Source organism: Coenobita brevimanus, chromosome 84 (genome assembly GCF_032717465.1).
Source record: "Coenobita brevimanus isolate Jiangsu-jjx chromosome 84, ASM3271746v2, whole genome shotgun sequence".
Classification (NCBI taxonomy): Eukaryota; Metazoa; Arthropoda; class Malacostraca; order Decapoda; family Coenobitidae; genus Coenobita; species Coenobita brevimanus.
Window position 1 is genome coordinate 15,197,760 of NC_137037.1, and position 20,213 is coordinate 15,217,972.

Below are 20,213 nucleotides of genomic sequence, written 5' to 3' on the forward strand. Positions count from 1 at the left end.
AGTATTCTTTGCCACTGAATTATGATTCAGTCTCTCCAATTACGTTATACTAAAATTCAAACACTCACATTTCAGTCAAACAACTTTGCAACTGTAATAAACAAATAACAAGTTATATATATATATATATATATATATATATATATATATATATATATATACGTATATACGAGTATATATATATATTGCAAAAATGGAGGGGGATGGCCGCATGCCCCCCCCTCCCTCGGTACGCTATTACTAGTAATCATGAGGTGGCAGAATCATGTCGCCAGCTGCTTCCCAGACATCATGTTGCCCATGCACAAGCCAGATATTATCGAAGAATTGACTGTTCACGTAATCAACTTATTCATTCATTCATCATCCAATCCAGTGTCGTTCCGTAAGAAGCGTAGGAGCCCGGGACTAGGCAAGTTGGCCCTGACATTTAAGATGAGACTGATCAGCCTCACTTATCCCTAAGTAACACTGTGAACGATAAACCCCAACCACCCTTTGGATATAAACCTGCACATTCGATTGGAGCACCTTAGTTGCCCACAAAACCACCAGGTGCCATAATTTGGTTATATGGTTAACGCCCACTTTAGTACATGGTTTCCTAATGTCCGGGAAACCATCTGGTTTGTCACTCAGTGCAGAGTCACCCGTAGACAGAAGGAAGGGGAAAGAATGAAAGAAAAGAAGAGGATGGATGGAAAAAAAGGAATGAAGAGAGGAAAGGGCAGGCACCCGGGAGCAGCACTACATTGAATGAATGGGTGGAGAGTGTCCCCACCAATCATTAAATTTAATAAAACTTTTTATATCATGGTTACTTTGCCAGCAGTGTAGAAAGATGATTTCATGAAACTTATAATGTTGATATATGGCGATGCAATATTAATACTTGAAAAGTGCAAATTATTTGGATTCAGAGACATGAGACAAAACAAACACCTGTATATCACTTGCCCAGTGCTAGGTAGCTATATCTCCACGCCACCTGACATTAATTAATAGTTTATAATCTTTAATTCGTTTTACCGTTTCTTTTCAAGAATGATAATATGAGATTTAAGTATGTGATTTTAGAAATAAGTTTATGCCCAGTGGTTTTTAATAATATATCAGAAAGACCTTTTATTTCTATTCTTCGTCTTTTTACATGCATTACTCAGTTTACACCTTTTTTTTTTATTTTTGATGTGATTTTTTATATCTCACATGTCATAGTAATGTTAATACTGCATATTTTTTATTACTTTATTATTATGTACATTGTCTTACTTGGATGCCATGCTCTGTATACATTATTGTGTGTGTGTGTGTGTTTGTTTTTTCTGTGCTTAAGTGATATGCATGCACATTATATTTTTAGGTAAATAATGTTCTAGATTTTAATGTCAGAACGATACAGTGTAGTTACACATAGTTTTATTTTATTGCAGTTTATAGACAGTATTTTATTAATTATTTCATTGATATTTAACTTTTTCAATATTAGGACAAAATTGTAGTTTCAAAAGCTTTCACTTTATTGCGTTTGTTTTACAGTACTATGATATTAGCAGAGTACTTTATTTTTTTATCATATTTTTTTTTTCAACATCTGATTTATTACCCTCCACCTGACAGTCAGAGGAGGATATTGTAAATACTAGTGTCCGTCAGTAGCTTGATTCCTGAGCAACTATCAGAAAGTATTAACTATAGACTCATGAAATACCAAATAATTATGTGCCTTATATAGAACTGCTATCTTTTGATAGGTAGAATGCTTTGTCTTGAGTATTTTTTTTTTTTTTTTAATCAGAAATTTCAATGCAACCTGAGAAAGTAATCTCAAGCCAGAATTAAAGAAAGTATTAACCATACAGTCATGATATTTCATGTCGTTATGTGCCTTCCAGTGAAATGATGCCTTTTGATAGAATGTTGTGTCTTATTTAGTTGTCTGAAAATAATGAAGAAGTAAAAAATATATATTTTCTCAGAGATTTCCATGCAACCTGCTGTCTCTGTGTTATACAGAGGGTGAGGGATGAGGGCAGTTATGCACTAGGTTAGGTGTGCACTGTACAGGGAAGTCGGGGGTACTTGCTTGGCCAGACGAAGGGTTGCAACAGAGTATTGCTGATTATGTTTTTATACTTATTTTTATCATCATTATTTGGGTTTGTGTTCTTGAAGCAACAAATGTACGATCTATTTGGCGCAAGAATTCATTATTTGGGGCTTTCTATTAGGATGAAATTTTTACTAGAAATAAAGATTTTCTTTTTTACTTTATAATATTTTGTGCGTGATGCTAAAGTGGCAGCAAATGAGACGTGGGGTAGGCGGTTGACTGAGAATTTTCAACAGAATAAGAAAATGTTTTGGAAGGAAATGAAAAGGGTGCGAAAGGGAGAGTCTGGGAAGGAAGAGTGAGTAAAAGCAGAGGATGGAAGGATGTTAATTGAGATGGATGCAGTAAGGAAGAGATGGGCAGAGTAATTTGAAAGATTGTTAAATGTAGAGGAGGAAAGGGTGGCTGAGATTGTGGCAGATGGAAGGGTGCAAGGAATTAATGTGTTCGGAGAGTTGAGTGATTCCTTGATCACGAGGGAGGAGGTGCAGGAGGCAGTAAAGGAGATGAAAACAGGGAAAGCTGCAGGTATGGATTGGTGTGCTGTGGAATGCCTGAAGGGTGGTGGAGCGACTATTGTTGACTGGTTAGTAAAATTATTGAATGTGTACTTTGTGAAAAGCATGGTGCCAGTTGACTGGGAAAGTGCTTGTGTGGTCCCGTTGTATAAAGGCAAGGGTGATAAGTATGAATGTACTAGCTTGAGGGGTATAAGTCTGTTGAGTGTTGTAGGTAAGGTGTATCGTAGAGTGTTAATTAAGAGAATTAGAAAGGGTACAGAGGGAGTGATTGGTGATGAGCAGTGTGGCTTTAGGAGAGGGAGAGGATGCATGGATCAGGTGTTTGCTGTGAGACAAGTGTGTGAAAAGTATATAGCGAACTGCAAGGATGTGTTTGGGGCGTTCATGGATTTGGAGAAAGCAAATGATAGAACTGATAGGGAAGCTTTGTGGACTGTGTTAATATTGTATGGACTTGATGATGGATTACTAAATGGGGTGAAAAGTGTTTGTGTAAACAGTAGAGCGTGTGAAAGAGTGGGAAATACTGTGAGTGATTGGTTTCCCGTGAGAGTGGGGCTGCGGCAGCGATGTGTGATGTCGCCTTCGTTGTTTAATATTTATGTGGATGGTGTTGTAAGGGAGGTGAATGCAAGAGTTTTAAGTGGAGGTCTGAGTCGGGTGAATGTTGATGGTAGAGAGCAGAACCAGAAGCAGCTGCTGTTTGCAGATGATACTGCACTGGTGGCTGATTCAGAGGAGAGATTGACACAGTTGGTAGAGGAGTTTGGAAGAGTGTGTGAAAGGAGGAAATTTAAAGTAAATGAGAATAGGAGTTAAGTGATGAAGTGTACGAGGTCGGTAAATGGTAAGAGGATGAATATAGTTTTGAATGGCGAGTTCCTTGAGGATGTAGTGTTTTAAGTATTTAGGGTCACATGTTGCTGTTGATGGAATAGATGCAGAAGTGAAGTTTAGAATGAATGAAGTAGGAAAAGAGCTGGGAGGAATGAAAAAACTGTTTAGATGTTGTTTGCTTAGAATGGATGTAAAGAGAAGGTTGCACGAGGGTGTTGTGGTACCGACTGCATTATATGGGGCTGAAACGTGAAATATGGGTGTAGCAAAGAGAAAAAGTTTGAATGTAATGGAGATGAGGTGTCTGAGGAGTATGTGTGGAGTGACACGTATGGATCGAGAGGGAAATGTTTAAGTGTGAAGGAGAACTGGAGTTGTTCGAGAGATGGCTAATCGAGTTGAACAGAGGGTGTTGCGATGGTTTGGGCATATGGAGAGAATGGATAATGAGCGATTGGTGAAAAAAATAACTAGATTTGATGTGAAAGGTGTAAGGCTGAGAGGAAGACCACGAATAGGATGGATAGACAGTGTGAAGAGTGCGTTGGATGCGAGAGGGATGTCTGTTGAGCAAGGAAGAGTGGCCGTGTGTGACAGAAATAAATGGAGAGAAATTGTGAATGAAAAATGATGACGCAGCCCTGAGGGCATATTCTCCCACATTTAGTCTGATCAGCTGATCAGGTCAGGTGCAGGTAAGGGGATGGGTCTATTATGATATGGCAGGGGTAAACCAACTCTGCTGTCAGGCCCTGCTGTGGATGTCACTGATTGCACTGCGCGGTTGACACTCGTGCGGTGTGGTACGGTGAGGATCTGTCCCTTCTCCCCTTTGGGACTAAAAAACGAATGAATGTGTTTGAGTGGATGAGTAAATTGGGAGTGTGTCGTCCTGTCTCGGCTACTTCCCTTTCCTTGGGGGAAGCAGCCTAGGTATATAGATAGATAGAACATTTTGTGGTAAGTGAGGGTGCCCACCATCCACTCACTCAATGTAAAGCTGCTCTTGGGTGCCTTTCCTTTCCTCTCTTCCTTCCTTCTTTCCTTCCTTCCTCTTGTCCTTCTTTCCTTCATTCTTTCTTTCCTTCCTCTTGTCCTTCTTCACTCTTTCCTTCCTTCCTTTTGGCCTTCTTTCCTTCATTATTCCTCTTCCTTATGTCTACGGGTGATTTTACACTGAGTGACAAACCAAATGGTTCCCTGTACATCAGGAAACTGTTTACTATGCTGGCTGTTAACCATATAGCCAAATTATGGATCCTGGTGGTTTAATGGGTAATTAGGGCTCTCCAATCGGACTGAGTCAGTGCAGGTTTATATCCAAGGGGAGGTTGGGATTTATTGCTCAAGTAATGCCACTCAGGGATGAGTGAAGCTGGTCATTCTCATCTTAACCCTCCCTGTCCCAGCAGATTTTTCACCACTGACTCCCCCCCCCCATCCCTGCGGATTCTTTTTTTTTCTTTCTTTCTTTTTTTGGCTCAAACCTCCGTTTTGGTGAAAAACGATGGCAGATCAAAGAGAAAGTGTTCAGCTGAACCTAGAAGTGATCTAAACAGGTGACCCTCCGCACACCTGGTACCGTGTTCTCTGGAGGCGCTCAGCTGCTGTCCCATTTTCTATGGTTGGGGTAAGTATTGGAAATAATTCAGAATAGGTATATATTTATTAATTTGGTACAAAATAAAATGTAGCACAAGAATATATTGGTTTTCACACAAAAATATAGGCAAAATAAGCATTGTTCCATTAAGCGAGCATAGCAAAATTGCCAAAATTGGTCACATACGACTTGCTATGACTGTTGTTTTAACATACATTTCAGTTTTTCAACTTAATACTTATCCGCTAACATTATACCCGTTTCCATTTTCTATAACTGTTATTAGATGTTTACAGGCCTTACGATTATATTTAGCATAATATTAGCACATATTTACATGATGAGTGAACTTGCTACGACCGTTGTTTCAACTTATATTCTCTTTTTCAACTTATGTAATACTTTTCCTCTAACATTACACCCGTATCCACTTTATGTAACTGTCATCACATTTACAGGCCTTACAATTATATTCAGCATAATATTAGCACATATGTACATAGTGAGCAAACTCACTATGACTGTTGTTTCAACTTACATTCTGTTTTTCAACTTATATAATACTTTTCCACTAACAATACAACCATTTCCACTTTATATAACTGTTATCACATATTTATGGGCCGTACAGTTACATTTAACGTAATATTAGCACAAATGTACAAAGTGAGGGAACTCACTATGACTGTTGTTTCAACTTACTTTTTCTTTTTCAACTTATATTTTTCCACTAACATTACACCCGCTTCCTCTTTATATAACTGTTATCACATATTTTCATGCCTTACTATTATATTGAGCATCATATTATCGCATTATGTACAGGCCTTACTTTTATATTGAGCATCATATTATTGCAAGCACACACAGTATAAGAAATGTACCAAAGTGTGATAGTCCCTGAAACATGGCTCAAAGCACAACCCTATGTTGCATTCCACACACTCGTACCTCGTGTCTTTCTTCTGACTTGTTAGTCTTACATTAGGGTGCTTGCATACTGTACTGTATATGGCAGTGGCACTGGGGTCTAGGACAGTTCGGTTGACGGGGGATGCTGCTGAGGAAGTGGCATCCTGTGAGGGGTAGGGGAGTCTGGGCAGCGGTGGGGGGACGAGTGCGGTGGTGGGGCTTGTCCTGTGCATACCTGCTGATAATTTCATGAGACAGCTTCCCCACAAACCCCTCGAAGTTCTCAGAGGTTCCCGTTCTCAAGGCATGGAGGTAGTGTGTGTTGAGGACCATGATGTCAAACAAGTGAAAGAAGAGCTTTTTGTACCACTTCATCGTGGTCCTGGCACACTCTGCACTGGTAATCATGGAGTCAGACTGGTCCACTCACCCCATGTTGACACTGTAGTCCAGTACCGACTCTGGTTTCCAAACGTCGTGCCTCCTATCGCTGCGGTAATCCGCGGAGTCTGTGCGATGCATGAGGGGGCGGTGTACCATTGACAGGAGGAAAACTTCCCTATTGTGGCTCCATAAGGTGGTGAGGATGTTATTCGCCTTGAAGAAAACCATCTTGTTCTTGTCAAGTTTCCTCCCAACCTTGACCATATGGCGATGGTTTTTCGTGACTGTGTCACAGACTCCAGTGTTGTAAGGGTGGAGGTCTTCTTCTTCTCCTTTCAGCTCTCCCCTTAGGGGTCGTCACAGCGGATCACCCGTCTCCATCTTACTCTGTCTTCTGCATCTTCTTCTCTTACACCTACCACCCGCATGTCCTCCTTCACTACATCCATAAACCTTCTCTTTGGCCTTCCTCTCATTCTCCTGCCTGGTAACTCCATTTCCAGCATCCTCCTCCCAACATACTCCTCATCCCTCCTCCGCACATGTACACACCATCTCAGTCTCGCCTCTCTAGCTTTGTCCCCAACCTGACTTACGTGGGCTGTCCCTCTAATATGTTCATTTCTAATTTTGTCCAACCTCGTCACTCCTAGTGAAAAATGCAACATCTTCAATTCTGCTACCTCCAACTGTGTCTCCTGTCTTTTTGTCAGTGGTACTGTCTCCATTCCGTACAACATGGCTGGCCTTACTACAGTCTTATAAACTTTCCCTTTCATTTCTGCAGAGACCCTTCTGTCACAGATCATTCCTGTCACCTTTCTCCACCCACTCCATCCCGCCTGCACTCTCTTTTTTTACCTCTCTACCACACTCTCCGTTAATTTGTACAGTTGACCCCAAGTATTTGAATTCATCTATCTTTGCCACCTCTACACCTTGCAGCCTCACGGTTCCCCTGTCATCTCTCTCATTTACACACATGTACTGAGTCTTTCTTCTTCTTACTTTCATTCCCCTTCTCTCCAGTGCATATCTCCATCTGTCAAGCTCTGCCTAAGCTTCCTCCCGGCTCTCACTACATGTCACAATGTCGTCTGCAAACATCATTGTCCACAGAGGCTCCTGTCTAATCTCATCTGTTAATCTGTCCATCACTATTGCAAACAAGAAGGGGGCTCAAAGAAGATCCTTGATGCAATCCCACCTCCACCTTGAAACCCTCAGCCATTCCTACTGCACATCTCACTGCTGTTACACTATCATTGTACATGTCCTTCACCACCCTCACATACTTCTCTGCCACTCCTGACTTTCTCATACAGTACCACAGTTCCTCTCTCGGTACCCTCTCATAAGCCTTCTCCATGTCTATAAACACACAGTGCAACTCCTTCTGACCTTCTCTGTACTTCTCCATCACCATTCTCAAAGCAAATATGGTGTCTATAGTACTTCTTCCTGGCATGAAACCAAATTGCTTCTCGCAGATCCTCACTTCTCTTCTCAGCCTAGCTTCCACCACTCTTTCCCATATCTTCATTGCATGGCTGATCAGCTTTATACCTCTGTAGTTGCTGCAGCACTGCACATCACCTTTGTTCTTGAAAATCGGAACTAGTATACTTTTTCTCCACTCCTCCGGCATCCTCTCACCCTCCACGACTTTATTAAGCAATCTGGTAAACCACGCCGTAAAGGTGGAGGTACCGAGTGAGAAAGGGGCTAGTGTACCAGTTGTCCAGATAGAAGACGTGACCACGATGAAGGTACTCCTCTATCATTGTTTTCACAATGGCCCCAGAGAGTCCCAATACTTGGATCTTCTATTATGTCTGTCTGTGCACCGGTGTATGTACAAAACTATGTCTTGCACATAACCAGTCTTACAGTCACACATAACAAAGATCTTGAACCCAAAACTGTCTCTTGCTGGGTATGTACTGGCGAAAAGAAATATTGCCTCTCCACAACGCGAGACTCTCATCTATGACAAGAAGGACAGAAGGATGAGCAGAACTTTTCACACAGGTGATCAAATATCATCCTTATTCTCCTCATTTTTGTCAGTGTTATCAGCATTAGCAGGGTCGTCAGCATCATTAAAGTGGAGGTGGCTGAGAATTTGCTGGAATCGACTGCAACCTATTACCTTCCCAAAGCAAGGTGTGCTGGTCATTGGGTCCGTGGACCAGTATCCCAGAATTTGGTTTTTCCATATAGTACCCATCAAGAGAACCAGGGCCAAAAAGATAAACATCTCAGAGTTATCGGGTAGTCATATTGTCGGTAGGCCCTGCTCATCATACCGTGACTTTCACTTTCACTGCACTGGCTGCTTGCAAATAAATTCGTCTGCTCCACAATATAGCCCACAAACTCCTCACCATAGGACAGGTGGAAGAAATCCATCCTGGTGGAGCCTGCATGGAGTCCACGAGCAGTATAGCCAGACTGCCACTCCTCTGTGAACTTGTGAACGATAGGCATGAAGTCACTCCCATCCTCCCAGTCCCACGACACATCAGCGTCTCCAGCCTCATCTCCATCATCACCGTCCAGGTGTGGAGAGGGTGGCAGGGGAGGTTGGGGAGGTGGGGAGCGGTGCCCTTCCCCACTCGCACTCCTCTTCCTTCTCCCTTTTCCCTTCCCCTTTCCCTTCCCTTTCCTTCCTTTCCCCACATCACGGGGCTGTGGAGAGGAAGTGTGGGAATTTTGTGGGGAAGAAGAGGTGCTAGGGAGCGGCTCCTCACCTGCCCGCTGCCCAGGTGCACCACATGCTCACCCTGCCTCCCTCCCACCACCACTTTCCCTTTCACTGCTCACTCCCGCCACACCACCTGTGCCTTTCCAAGACAAAACAGAAGGACCATACCTTATTTTCCTTCTCGCTGCACCTTCAGCTCCCAACAACGAAATCCTCTCCCTCCCCAACCATGAGGTAGCACGAAGTCCTATGGAGCCATCCTCGTCCTCGTCCTCATCTTTGTCCTCGTCAGACCCTTTGTCTAGGGGCTGGAGAGAGGTGTGTGGATGTGTATGGGATCCAGGCTGGCCTTCCCTCACCTTATGGTACTTGACATACGGCTGTTTCCTTGGCGACGGTACCTCCTCATCACTGTTGCTCGTTTCGTCTTCAGGCAGCACATAGTCCTTGTCCTCCACAATGTCATCTAGTGGAGAATCACTATCGCCTGTGAAGGCGTCAAGGGCGGCTTGAATATCGTTTTCAGAGAGACCTTGATGCGCCATGTCTGTTCTAGGGCACTGTTAACAGGTGGATGACTGAAACAAGGGAGCACATGGGTCACACGGGATCTAGGAGTGTACCCGCCTGGCGGCAGTTAGAGGAGGCTAACCCATGTATACGTACCAAAAATCATGCGCGAAATTTGAAAAATGTGCAAATGACGGCCCTTGTAATTGCATGGCGTTTATAAATGTCAACGGGAGTCACAGTGACAAAACGTTCGGGCGCATATGTACATCAACAGGACGGGGTGAGTTAAACGTCAAGACAAACTTGGCTAGCCCCGGGCTCCTTCGCTTACCATGGGCAACACAGGATTAGATGATGAATGAATGAATGAAAAATATTCTAGTACTTGTACGTAAAATGTAGATTTTAATGTATATGCAATACTAGTGTGAATTGCGAAATAAAAGTAACTGAACTGAACTGAACTGAACTGAACTGAACTACTACTACTACTACTACTACTACTACTACTACTGCTACTACTAATACTGCTGCTGCTGCTGCTACTTCTGTTACTGTTACTACAATTACTACTAGTACCAGTACTACTACTACTACTACCACTGCTACTACTACTACTAATCATCATCATCATCATCACCATCAGTAGTAGTAGTAGTAGTTGTAGTAACAGTAGTAGTAGTAATAGTGGTAGTAGTAGCAGCAGCAGTAGTATAGTTGTTGTAGCAGCAGCAGCAGCAGTACCAGTGTTAATAGTAATGCCCTTCAGAGACCAACTTTTTGTGTCTTTTCCACAGACGAGCCACTGATGAGCCTGAGGCGACTGATGTAAAAGTAGGCAGCAGTTCAGGTAATGAGGACTCCACAACCACCAGCTTAATGAACCCTGCTGAAGAGAAACTACCTGCAGAGTAGAGGAGACACAACACTAAACATGTTGAGTGAAAACAGATGAAGACTGGCTACCTGTACGCCAGATAACACTGCATTAATTATGAAGCCCAACTACCTATATCCCAGGAAAGTATAATAATATTTATGGAGACTGACTACCTACAGTATATTCCAGTAAAATGCTAATATTTAAACTTTATATATCTGTATATATAAAAGAGTCACATTATTTGTTTGTTTGTTTGTCCTTTAGTCATGCCCAAACCAAGGGCCAGAGACCCCCAGACTCATGTATATTCTGAATCAGGGTGATCCAAGGATGGCTTTAGTTGGGTCAGAGTGTACCCCTTTTTGGCCAGGGCAACGCCGGGTACCCCTGTAGCCCAAATTTTGGCTTGGAGACTTACATGACCTCCAGTTTGGACATAGGCTGTGTGAGGTTGACCTCCGAGGTCATTTGAGGTCACTGATCAGAGGCTATTTAAGGTTACCGGTAATACACACTCGAATGACTTGACCCAGCAGCCGAATTTTGGCATGGAGACTCACATGACCTCCAGTTCCGACATAGGCTATCCAAGGTTGACCTCTGAGGTCATTTGAGGTCTCTGGGAATAGTAAACAAGTGTGCACAAATACTGTGCGTTAGTCTGCAAAAGCTGAAATAGAAAATTCCTGGACCTCTTACAATCCCTTATCAACAACAAAAGAGGTTCATGGTCCTTCTGGAGTAGAAATAAAGACTGAACTAGAACGAATAGGATTAGAGTGTTCGCCTTTTTCCCCGACAACGCTGGTAACCCCTGTTAGTAGTATGTATATATATATATATATATATATATATATATATATATATATATATATATGTATATATATATATATATATATATATATGTATATATATATATATATATATATATATATATATATATATATTGCCAGACGCCTTAATACCATAAGAAGTGGCCACAAACAAATCGCCTCCATGTCGCCCTGTCCCCGGCCATTTCACTGCCCTGCTCCCAGCTCACACCCCCCTCTCTCTTATGTCTCTCCACTCTATTCCTTCATCTCATACTTGGCCTCCTCCCTCTCCCCCCCTCCACCTCACTCACATACACTCTCCTTGTTAGTCTCTCACTTTCCATCCTCTCCACATGGCCAAACCACCTCAGTGTGTTTCTCCTAACGCTTCCTATCACATCCACATCCACACCATGACGACCCTTCACTTCCTCATTTGTCAATCTGTCTCTCCATGTGACTCCACATGCTCCTCTAAAATAGTATATATATATATATATATATATATATATATATATATATATATCATCATCATCAGCCGTTTGAGTATCCACTGAAGGACCGGCCTATCCCGACTGAAGTCGGGTTGATACAGCCAATGTATCTCTACCAAGTGGCTTAGGCTGTCTGGTAGAGATTGTATGTAGGGTGAGAAGTGCTTGTAAGTGTAATTGTAGTGTTGGAGTGGCTTTGGATGTGTGTGTAGTCTGTGAACCAAGTGTAATCGGCCAGCGCAAGCCGACTGGGTGCAAGCATACTTTATAGTATGCGACACTGGTTCAACCACAGCACCCCTTGTGTCCGCCAATGCAGTACGTGGCCAGGTGAACACTCCCAAAGTTTATTACCCTGGCGGGGCGCGAACCCTGGTCCACCCGTGTACGAAACACACACTCTACCACTGTACCAGAGAGGCTCCATATATATATATATATATATATATATATATATATATATATATGTATTGTTACGGAACAGAGAAAGATAATGTACACTTTAAGTGAGAATACTAAAAATCACTACTGTCCCGTAAAGTTCCAGGTTCAAAACAAAAGAGTTAGGTAAAATTACAAGTTAAAGTTTAATGCTCAAACTAACAACAAAACATTCAGGACTCATAAGGATAATGTAATGGCAAAAAACAGGCTAAATATATGGTTAACTGCAATAGCCTCTATTAACATGAAATTAGCAAGAGTAAATTTACCTAAGTCAGCCCTGATAAAATGAAAATACACTGGGTAATGCTCAGTTAATGCAAGATAAATTATTACAGATACAAAATAGTATTAAAACTGGCTGACAAAATAAATCCTACATAAATTACAAAAACTTCACTAGGCCTACAAATCAACACCTTATGCTATACAGTACAAGGAAAAAATGCAGTAACAGTTATACTCAAATTACACAGCTGCTAGATGGTTGGAGACTTCCAGAGCACTCACAACAATAACTGCACAGGGGAGGACAGAGATGTGAACAAAATGAGGAGTAGATCTAAGTGGCAATGATGCAGAGACTGAGCTCATTATATAGGGTCCGGCAGAGCTTGATACAACTTGTAAGAAGGACGCGCAAATGAAGCCATGGGGACAAAGAGTTGACAATCCTGCTCTGAACAACAGAAAGGACGACTTACTCTACTATAACGGTAGAAGGGGGGAACTGAGGCAGAACACGCTCGTGATCAAACATGCAGCATACTGTGCGTTAAAATTACACAAAGGATGATGAAATCATAGGCTATGTAACACCTCCCCACAAAGAAAAAGAAATTTACAAAGGAAATTTCTTAATACTCTAAAACAATCTGTCTAAAGTCTAGATAAGCAATCTGCAATAACATTTTCTTTCCCCTTGACATGTTGTATGTCTAATGAATACTCCTGAAGAAGTAGACTCCATCTTGTCAATCTCTGATTTTTATCTTTAAACTTACTAAGGAATTTCAGTGGGTTATGATCGGTATAAATGACTATGGGGTCAAAACCAGAACACAAATAAAATGAAAAATGCTGTAAACCCAAAATCAAGGCCAAAAGCTCTTTCTCAATAGTTGAGTAGTTTTTTTTGAGGTGGAGTGAACTTCTTACTGTAATAAGATACAGGGTGTTCAATACCCTGATCATCCTCTTGCAGGAAAACAGCCCCAGCTCCTGTATCACTTGCATCAACAGCCATCTTAAAAGGCTTAGCAAAATTTGGAGTAGCGAGCATTGGCTGACTTAATAAAATAGCTTTAAGTTTGTCGAAAGAGGATTCACAGCTATCGGTCCAGACAAATTTAACTCCCTTTTGTTCACATCACGCTGTCTCCTGAAACATTTTTCCGTAGTATGACCACGCTTACTACAATATGTACATTTACTTTTCTGAAATCTAGAGGTGAAGCTGGTATTTACTTCCTGAGAAACATCATCTTTATTCTCTTTCCTGTTACCTGTACTCTGAGTAGAGGCAACGTACTTACTCTCAGCTTTCCCTTTTTCTCTAGAATATCTTTTGTGAGTGAGAACATATTCAACAGCTAAAACTGCAGCATCAGACAAATTATCTATTCTTCTCTCATCAAGATATAGGCTTACATCTTTATAAATACACCTTTTGAAGTCCTCCAGCAAAATCATCTGCTTAAATTTACCAAAATCAGAATCCACATTCTTAGAATTTAACCACTGCTCTAACAGGTCTTCTTTGATTTTTGCATACTCAGCATGGGATTGCTTATCTTGCTTGTAAGTTGTCCTAAATTTTAGTCTATAGGCTTCAGGAACAAGCTCATAGGCCTTAAGAATCAAGCTCTTAACTACATCATAATTATCAGATTGATCCTGAGGCAAAGATGCATAAGTTACTTGAGCTTTACCGGTGAGAACAGTTTGAAGGAGTACTGGCCAATACTCCTTGGGCCAATTAAAACCTGTAGCTACCCTCTCAAACAACTGAAAATACTTTGTTAAATCAGATTCATTAAAAGGAGGGACAAGTTTAACATTTTTAGCCACATCAAAATCATCAGAGCTAGATGATCCAGTTCCACCTTGTTTCATGCGATACTCATGGTCTGCCTGAATCCTAGCAAGTTCAACTTGTGCGTGAAACTCAGCCTCCTTAACATCAGCCTCCTTAGCACGTGCTTGAAATTCAGCTTCCTTCACACGAGCCTCCTGCAGGGCTAGCTGTAACTTAGCTAATTCAATCTGCGTTTGCTCATTTGGAGGAGTTACATTAAACAAGCTTTCATTAACCCGCGCCGTCCCGAGGACGTACTTCCACGTCCTCATGTTTTGTCACAGCTAATCCCGAGGACGTACTTCAACGTCCTGCAATTGCAAGGTTCATAATTTCCACAATTTTCAATTTTCGCGAGTCATTTTTGGTGCGTATACACGGGACACCTTCCTCAACAAGATGCCAGGCAGAGACAATGCCTTACCCAGCATGACCTCCTCCCCCCCCCTGCAGGCCCTTTTCTCAGCAATTCACCTGTTATCAGTGACCTGGCCAGTATAGCCATGTCATGCCACGGTACGAAATTCAGGGCCAGAGTGATTCCCCAATCAATGACAATGTGGAGGACAAACTTTACATAGCATTAGAGGAAGAAACAGTTAGAAATGATGATCAGGTAATGTGGCAAAAAAAGGTCAGGTATTAGTGAGTGAAACAATGCTTATAATGCCTATATTACTGCTTGAAAACCAATATACTCTTGTACTACATATAAATTCGTAACAGTAAATAAATAAATACCGTTTATGAGTGGTGTGAAATAGTTATCCTCCCACAGAACTCGTTTTCTTTGGTGCCAGCCTGATAGAAAACCCAGTAAGGTAAGGAGGCTCTCCTACCTGTAATGAGTATTTTAAACCTCAGGTGAGCGATTTCTCTATGAATTTTCGATGTTTCTCACCAAAAGCGAAAGTTTTAGCAAAAAAAAAAGGGTCGAAAAATGGTCGGGATTGGTGGGTACCAGTGGTCAAAAAGTGGTCGGGACGGGGCGGGTTAAGTTCTCGGAGTCCTGGCACTACCTCCTAGTTATACCTTTCCACATGAAACTTCATACTTACCTATCTGATGGCGTCATTCCGCCGAATGTCAATAGAAAAAAAAAGGGGGGGAGGGGGATCCCAAATCATTGCCATGCACTCTTAAGCATAAAACCCATCCAATCAGTATGATCCTTTATCAGTTTCCTAGGCTCGTCAAGCTCCATTTCTCTTTGTTATCACACGTTCATTAACCATACCCTTCTACCTTCCCCTCGGCCTACCACGCCTTCTCTCACCCTCAAGCTCACTCACTCTTTCCATCACTCACTTAATACCTTTTCTTTCCATACCATTTAACCACTCTTCAAGTCTGTCTTCCAAGGACTTCCTTACTCCATACCTTTCCCAATTCACATTATTTCTTATCCAAATTCTCCACACACATTTCTCAAGAACCCCATCTCCACAGCTGTAAACTCTTAATTTCCGTTGTCACGCAGCATCAGTGTCTTTTACACTCACATAGTAATGTGGGTACTAATACTCTATGCAACTCTATGCAATCCTCTTGCAGCCACGACACTCAGACCTCCGTTTAGTATCAAGGCATTCTTAGCACCAGCAACTTCCCTTCCCTGCAGAATCTACTTTCCACTTGCTTTGCACATATACCTCTCTTTTATGTCGCTGCACGCTAGTACTTAGACTCACTCACCAGTTTAAGTCTCTCTCCATTCACCACAACATCACACTGGGAATCATCTCTCTCAACAAACATCACTGTACTCTTTTCTATACACACTTTCAACACCCGGTGCTCACAGACATCCAAAAAAAACTCTCCACCAATTAGTCAAGCTCATGCCCATTACTGACAGCCAAAGCAGGATCATCTGCATACATTAGATTTTAGATACTCAACCCATATCTTTCCATCCTCATCCCTCTATCAGTAAGTAGAGTTCTACCTCTCTGAATAATAATAGGCTAATAATAATAATGATAATAATAATTATAGCAACAATAATAATAATAATAATAATAATAATAATAATAAAACGGTTGGTTACCTCTCCGTCACATCCATCAAAGAAATACTTTAGCGCTACAGACACGTTGGCGCCTTAACAGGTATTACTGTGATGTCACTTACATACAGAACAAAGTTCATCTGCAGAGATGGTTACAACTCAAACATCGTCTCTCTCTCTCTCTCTCTCTCTCTCTCTCTCTCTCTCTCTCTCTCTCTCTCTCTCACACACACACACACACACACACACACACACACTCTCTCTCTCTCTCTCTCTCTCTCTCTCTCTCTCTCAGACACACACACACACACACACACACACACACACACACACACACACACACATACATATATATATATATATATATATATATATATATATATATATATATATATAGCACCAGTCGAGTAGGGCATTACTCCAAAGGTAGATGGAAAGTTGATGACAAGGACAGCTGGAGCTCCCGTTTCATTAGCCCTCGGGACTAGTTCCTGACCATCCCGCTTTGCTGAACTTTTTCAGTGTTCCATTACCACAGAGAGTAGGCCAATATGGTCTCCAATACAAGTATCTCTAACTGTCAACACCAAACTACATGCACAGTACTCATTTCACTTCCTTTTCAATATCAGAAAAGAAAATGGCAACTAATACCCAAGCCTTGGAGTCCCCAGGGAGGAGTCCACAAATGCCCCCACCATCCGCCCCTCTCCCGGTGACGACTCAACGAGCTGCCTGGAACCACTGTCTGAATCACTTCTTCATTTTCTCAACATCCATTGCCTTTCCTCTAACTTTCACTCTGTTGAACACCACCTCTCCTTCTCTAAACCTCACCTTCTCTTCTTGACTGAGACTCAGCTGTCTGAGGCAAGTGATAGCAAACCCTTTTATGTATCATCCTACTTTCACTATACTCATGTCAAAGCCAAAGGTGGCTGTTGTGTATCTTGCTTTCATGTTCCTGAACTTGATTCTTCTGAATTCTCCACTCTCTGCTTCGGCTTTCCTGTCATTCTCTGACTATATCTGTGCTGTTTACTCATCCCCTAATTCTACTGACTATGAAAAATTCTTTGACTATCTTACTTTTACGATGAAACACATTCTATCCATTTCTCCTTCCTCTGAAATCTCCATTCTAGGAAATTTCAATTTTCACCACCACCATTGGCTCTCCTTTCACTGATCCACCTGGTGAACAAGCCTACATCTTTTCTATCGTTAACCCTCCCCGTGCCAGTGCCGTTTTAAAACGGCGTTACACAACTGTGCACTCAGTGCCAGTGCCATTTAAAAACGTCATTTTATTCAAAAAAATCATGGAGAGTGCAATTTCCAAACTAGGCAAGCAAAAATTGGTGAGGATGTACGTCAACTCTTCCACCACCTTGCCTCAGGTGCTCAGGCCTATAAACCCACACATTGAGTCATCACCCTTGCTCAGCCTCACTCTGCTTGTACCACTCATACTGTTCAGTCATGCCTAGCCGCGGTCTCTCAGACGATGAGATTCAGGAACTCCTGAAGGTGCCCTACACTGGCGAAAGCAACGTTGACGATGACATGCAAGATAAGGATTAAGTGCAACCGGAAGAGGAAAGTACTAGTGAGGAGGAAATACCCACACCAAGGAAATCCAGGTATGTGGGGTATGCTAGTACCCAAGGGATGAGGCCATAAGCATTTCATCGCCTAGCCCTACGTTATGAGAAGGAGGATTCAGGTGAGGAAGATGAGGCTTCTATTATTCCTGGGTGGCTGGGGAAGCTGAGGATTTAGCCACATAGGGTTGGATATGTAAGGAGGAAGAAAGGGAGATTTGGGAATATTCCACTGGCTGGGGATGCCGGTGAGTCATCTCACCCGCGCTATCCCTCGCACTCACATGACCCAACCCACCCTAGCACCTCAGGACAAAGTGTTCCCCCATTCCCCACACCCAGCACATCCACAGAAAGTGTTCCCCAATTCCCCACACCCAGCACATCTCGTGAAAGTGTTCCTCCTTTTGCTACATTTCCCAGCACATCGAGGGAAACTGTTCCTCTATCCCCCACACTTCCCAGCACCTCCAGTGAGACATTTCCGTCCTTCCCCACACTTCCCCATGGCCCTTGGATGAGGGAAGTGTTGATGGTGATGAGGAGGAACTGATGTGGGAGTGGGAGGATGGGAGTGACTTTGTTCCAGAAATACTCCCGTTCACATACGAGCATGTTGCTGGGTGTACTGTACTTGAACTAACCCCAGCTCCAAGTAGGCTGGGTTTCTTTAGAAATTTCTTTACTGTGGCCTTTGTATTGAGAATTGTAGCCCTTACAAATGCCTTTGCCGCCTTTGAGCGTGCAGGGGTAACACAGACGCCACATAGCCGGTTGTTTGAGGTGGACGTGAGCCTAAACAAGATGCATGTGTTCCTAAGCCATGTACTTTGGATGGGGAATTTGAAAAAGAACCAGCTCCCCTCCTACTGGACCATAAACCCACTAATGGAAACACCTATCCTTGGGAAAGTAATGGGAAGGAATCGGTTCCAGTATATCCTGAGCCGACTGCATTTCTTTGACCAACTCGACCCTGCAAATGCAAACAACACGAATAGAATGAGGAGGATACTTGTGGTTTTCGATCACCTATATGAGAAATTTTGTTCCTCCTTTTCTCCCTACAGAGACCTCGTCATAGGCGAGACTCTTGTGCTATGGAGTGATAATATTGCCTTCAGGCAATATATCCTCAGGAAAAGGCACAGGTTTGGTTTCAAAATCTTTGCGATGTGTGACTGTAAGACTGGGTATGTGCAGGACGTAGTCCTGTACGCAGGTGTTCAGAAGGACATCGTCGAAAATCAAACCTTGGGATTGTCTGGGGCTGTGGTGAAGATGATGATCGATAAGTACTTTCATCGTGGGCAAGTCCTGTACCTGGACAACTGGTACACAAGCCCCCTTCTGGCCAGGTGCCTTCACCTTCAGGAGACAGGTCTGTGTGGCACTGTGATAAAGAGCTGCAAGCACATGGAGAAGGTGGGGAAGAAGCTGCAAAGGAACGAAGTTGTATTTTACAAGGTCAACAACATTCTTGCAACAGCCTGGTATCACAACAGAGAAGTCTTCCTCCTCTCATCTGTACACAGGCCACTTGCAACTGCACCAACACCATCGACCACAGGACAGAAGGGAGGCGCCACATCTGGAAATCAGAACCTGGCCTGGCCTACAATGTGAATATGCAACAGGTAGATCAGTCGGACGCAATGATTTCCAATGTGGGTTGTGCCAGGCCTACGATGATGTGATAAAAGAAACTATTCTTCCACCTTCTCGACATCACAGTCCTAAATGCTGACCTGCTCCATGCTTAGGTAACCAGCATAATGGAGACCTTTGAGGGCTATATTCGTGACCTGGTGCTGGAAATACTGAGGGAATACTCAGAGGAAAGGACTGCCGCTGGCCACTGCCACACCACTGCAACACCTATCCGCCTCACTGGTCACCACTTTCCCACGATCATCCCTCCCACTGAGACTCGTCAGAATCCGCAGCGAAGGTGTCACGTGTGCACAAATAGCACCGCAAGGCCGCGTACTCAGCAGAAGGACTCTAGGTATATGTATGCACAATGCAACCTTGGTCTGTGCATCTATCCTTGCTTTGAAGAGCACCACACTCTTCAAAACTATTGAGTAAGACAGTGAAAGACTCTTGTAAATATTTTCTCATAAGTGTAGGGACTTTCTGTAGTAAAGTAATGTTGGTATTGTAAGTGTAACATGATGTATTCACAGTGAGACACTCAGAAATACTTTTACAGTGTCTGTGTATACTGAAGGCATGTTGTAAATAATTTACCGTAAGTGTAAGTGCATTACATAATGAAGTAAAGTTGTACGT

General features: G+C 42.6%; 1 protein-coding gene across 1 annotated transcript in view; it reads left to right on the top strand.

The window, feature by feature from the left end:
• The window catches only part of LOC145410008 (organic cation transporter protein-like), a 139,763-nt gene extending 129,102 nt beyond the window's left edge, over positions 1-10,661 (top strand). The window contains exon 11 of the mRNA XM_080280218.1: positions 10,388-10,661. Within this exon, the coding sequence (XP_080136344.1) occupies positions 10,388-10,505 (118 nt within the window). The 3' untranslated portion in view covers positions 10,506-10,661. The remainder of the gene's footprint in view (positions 1-10,387) is intronic.
• The last annotated feature ends 9,552 nt before the right edge of the window (positions 10,662-20,213 follow it).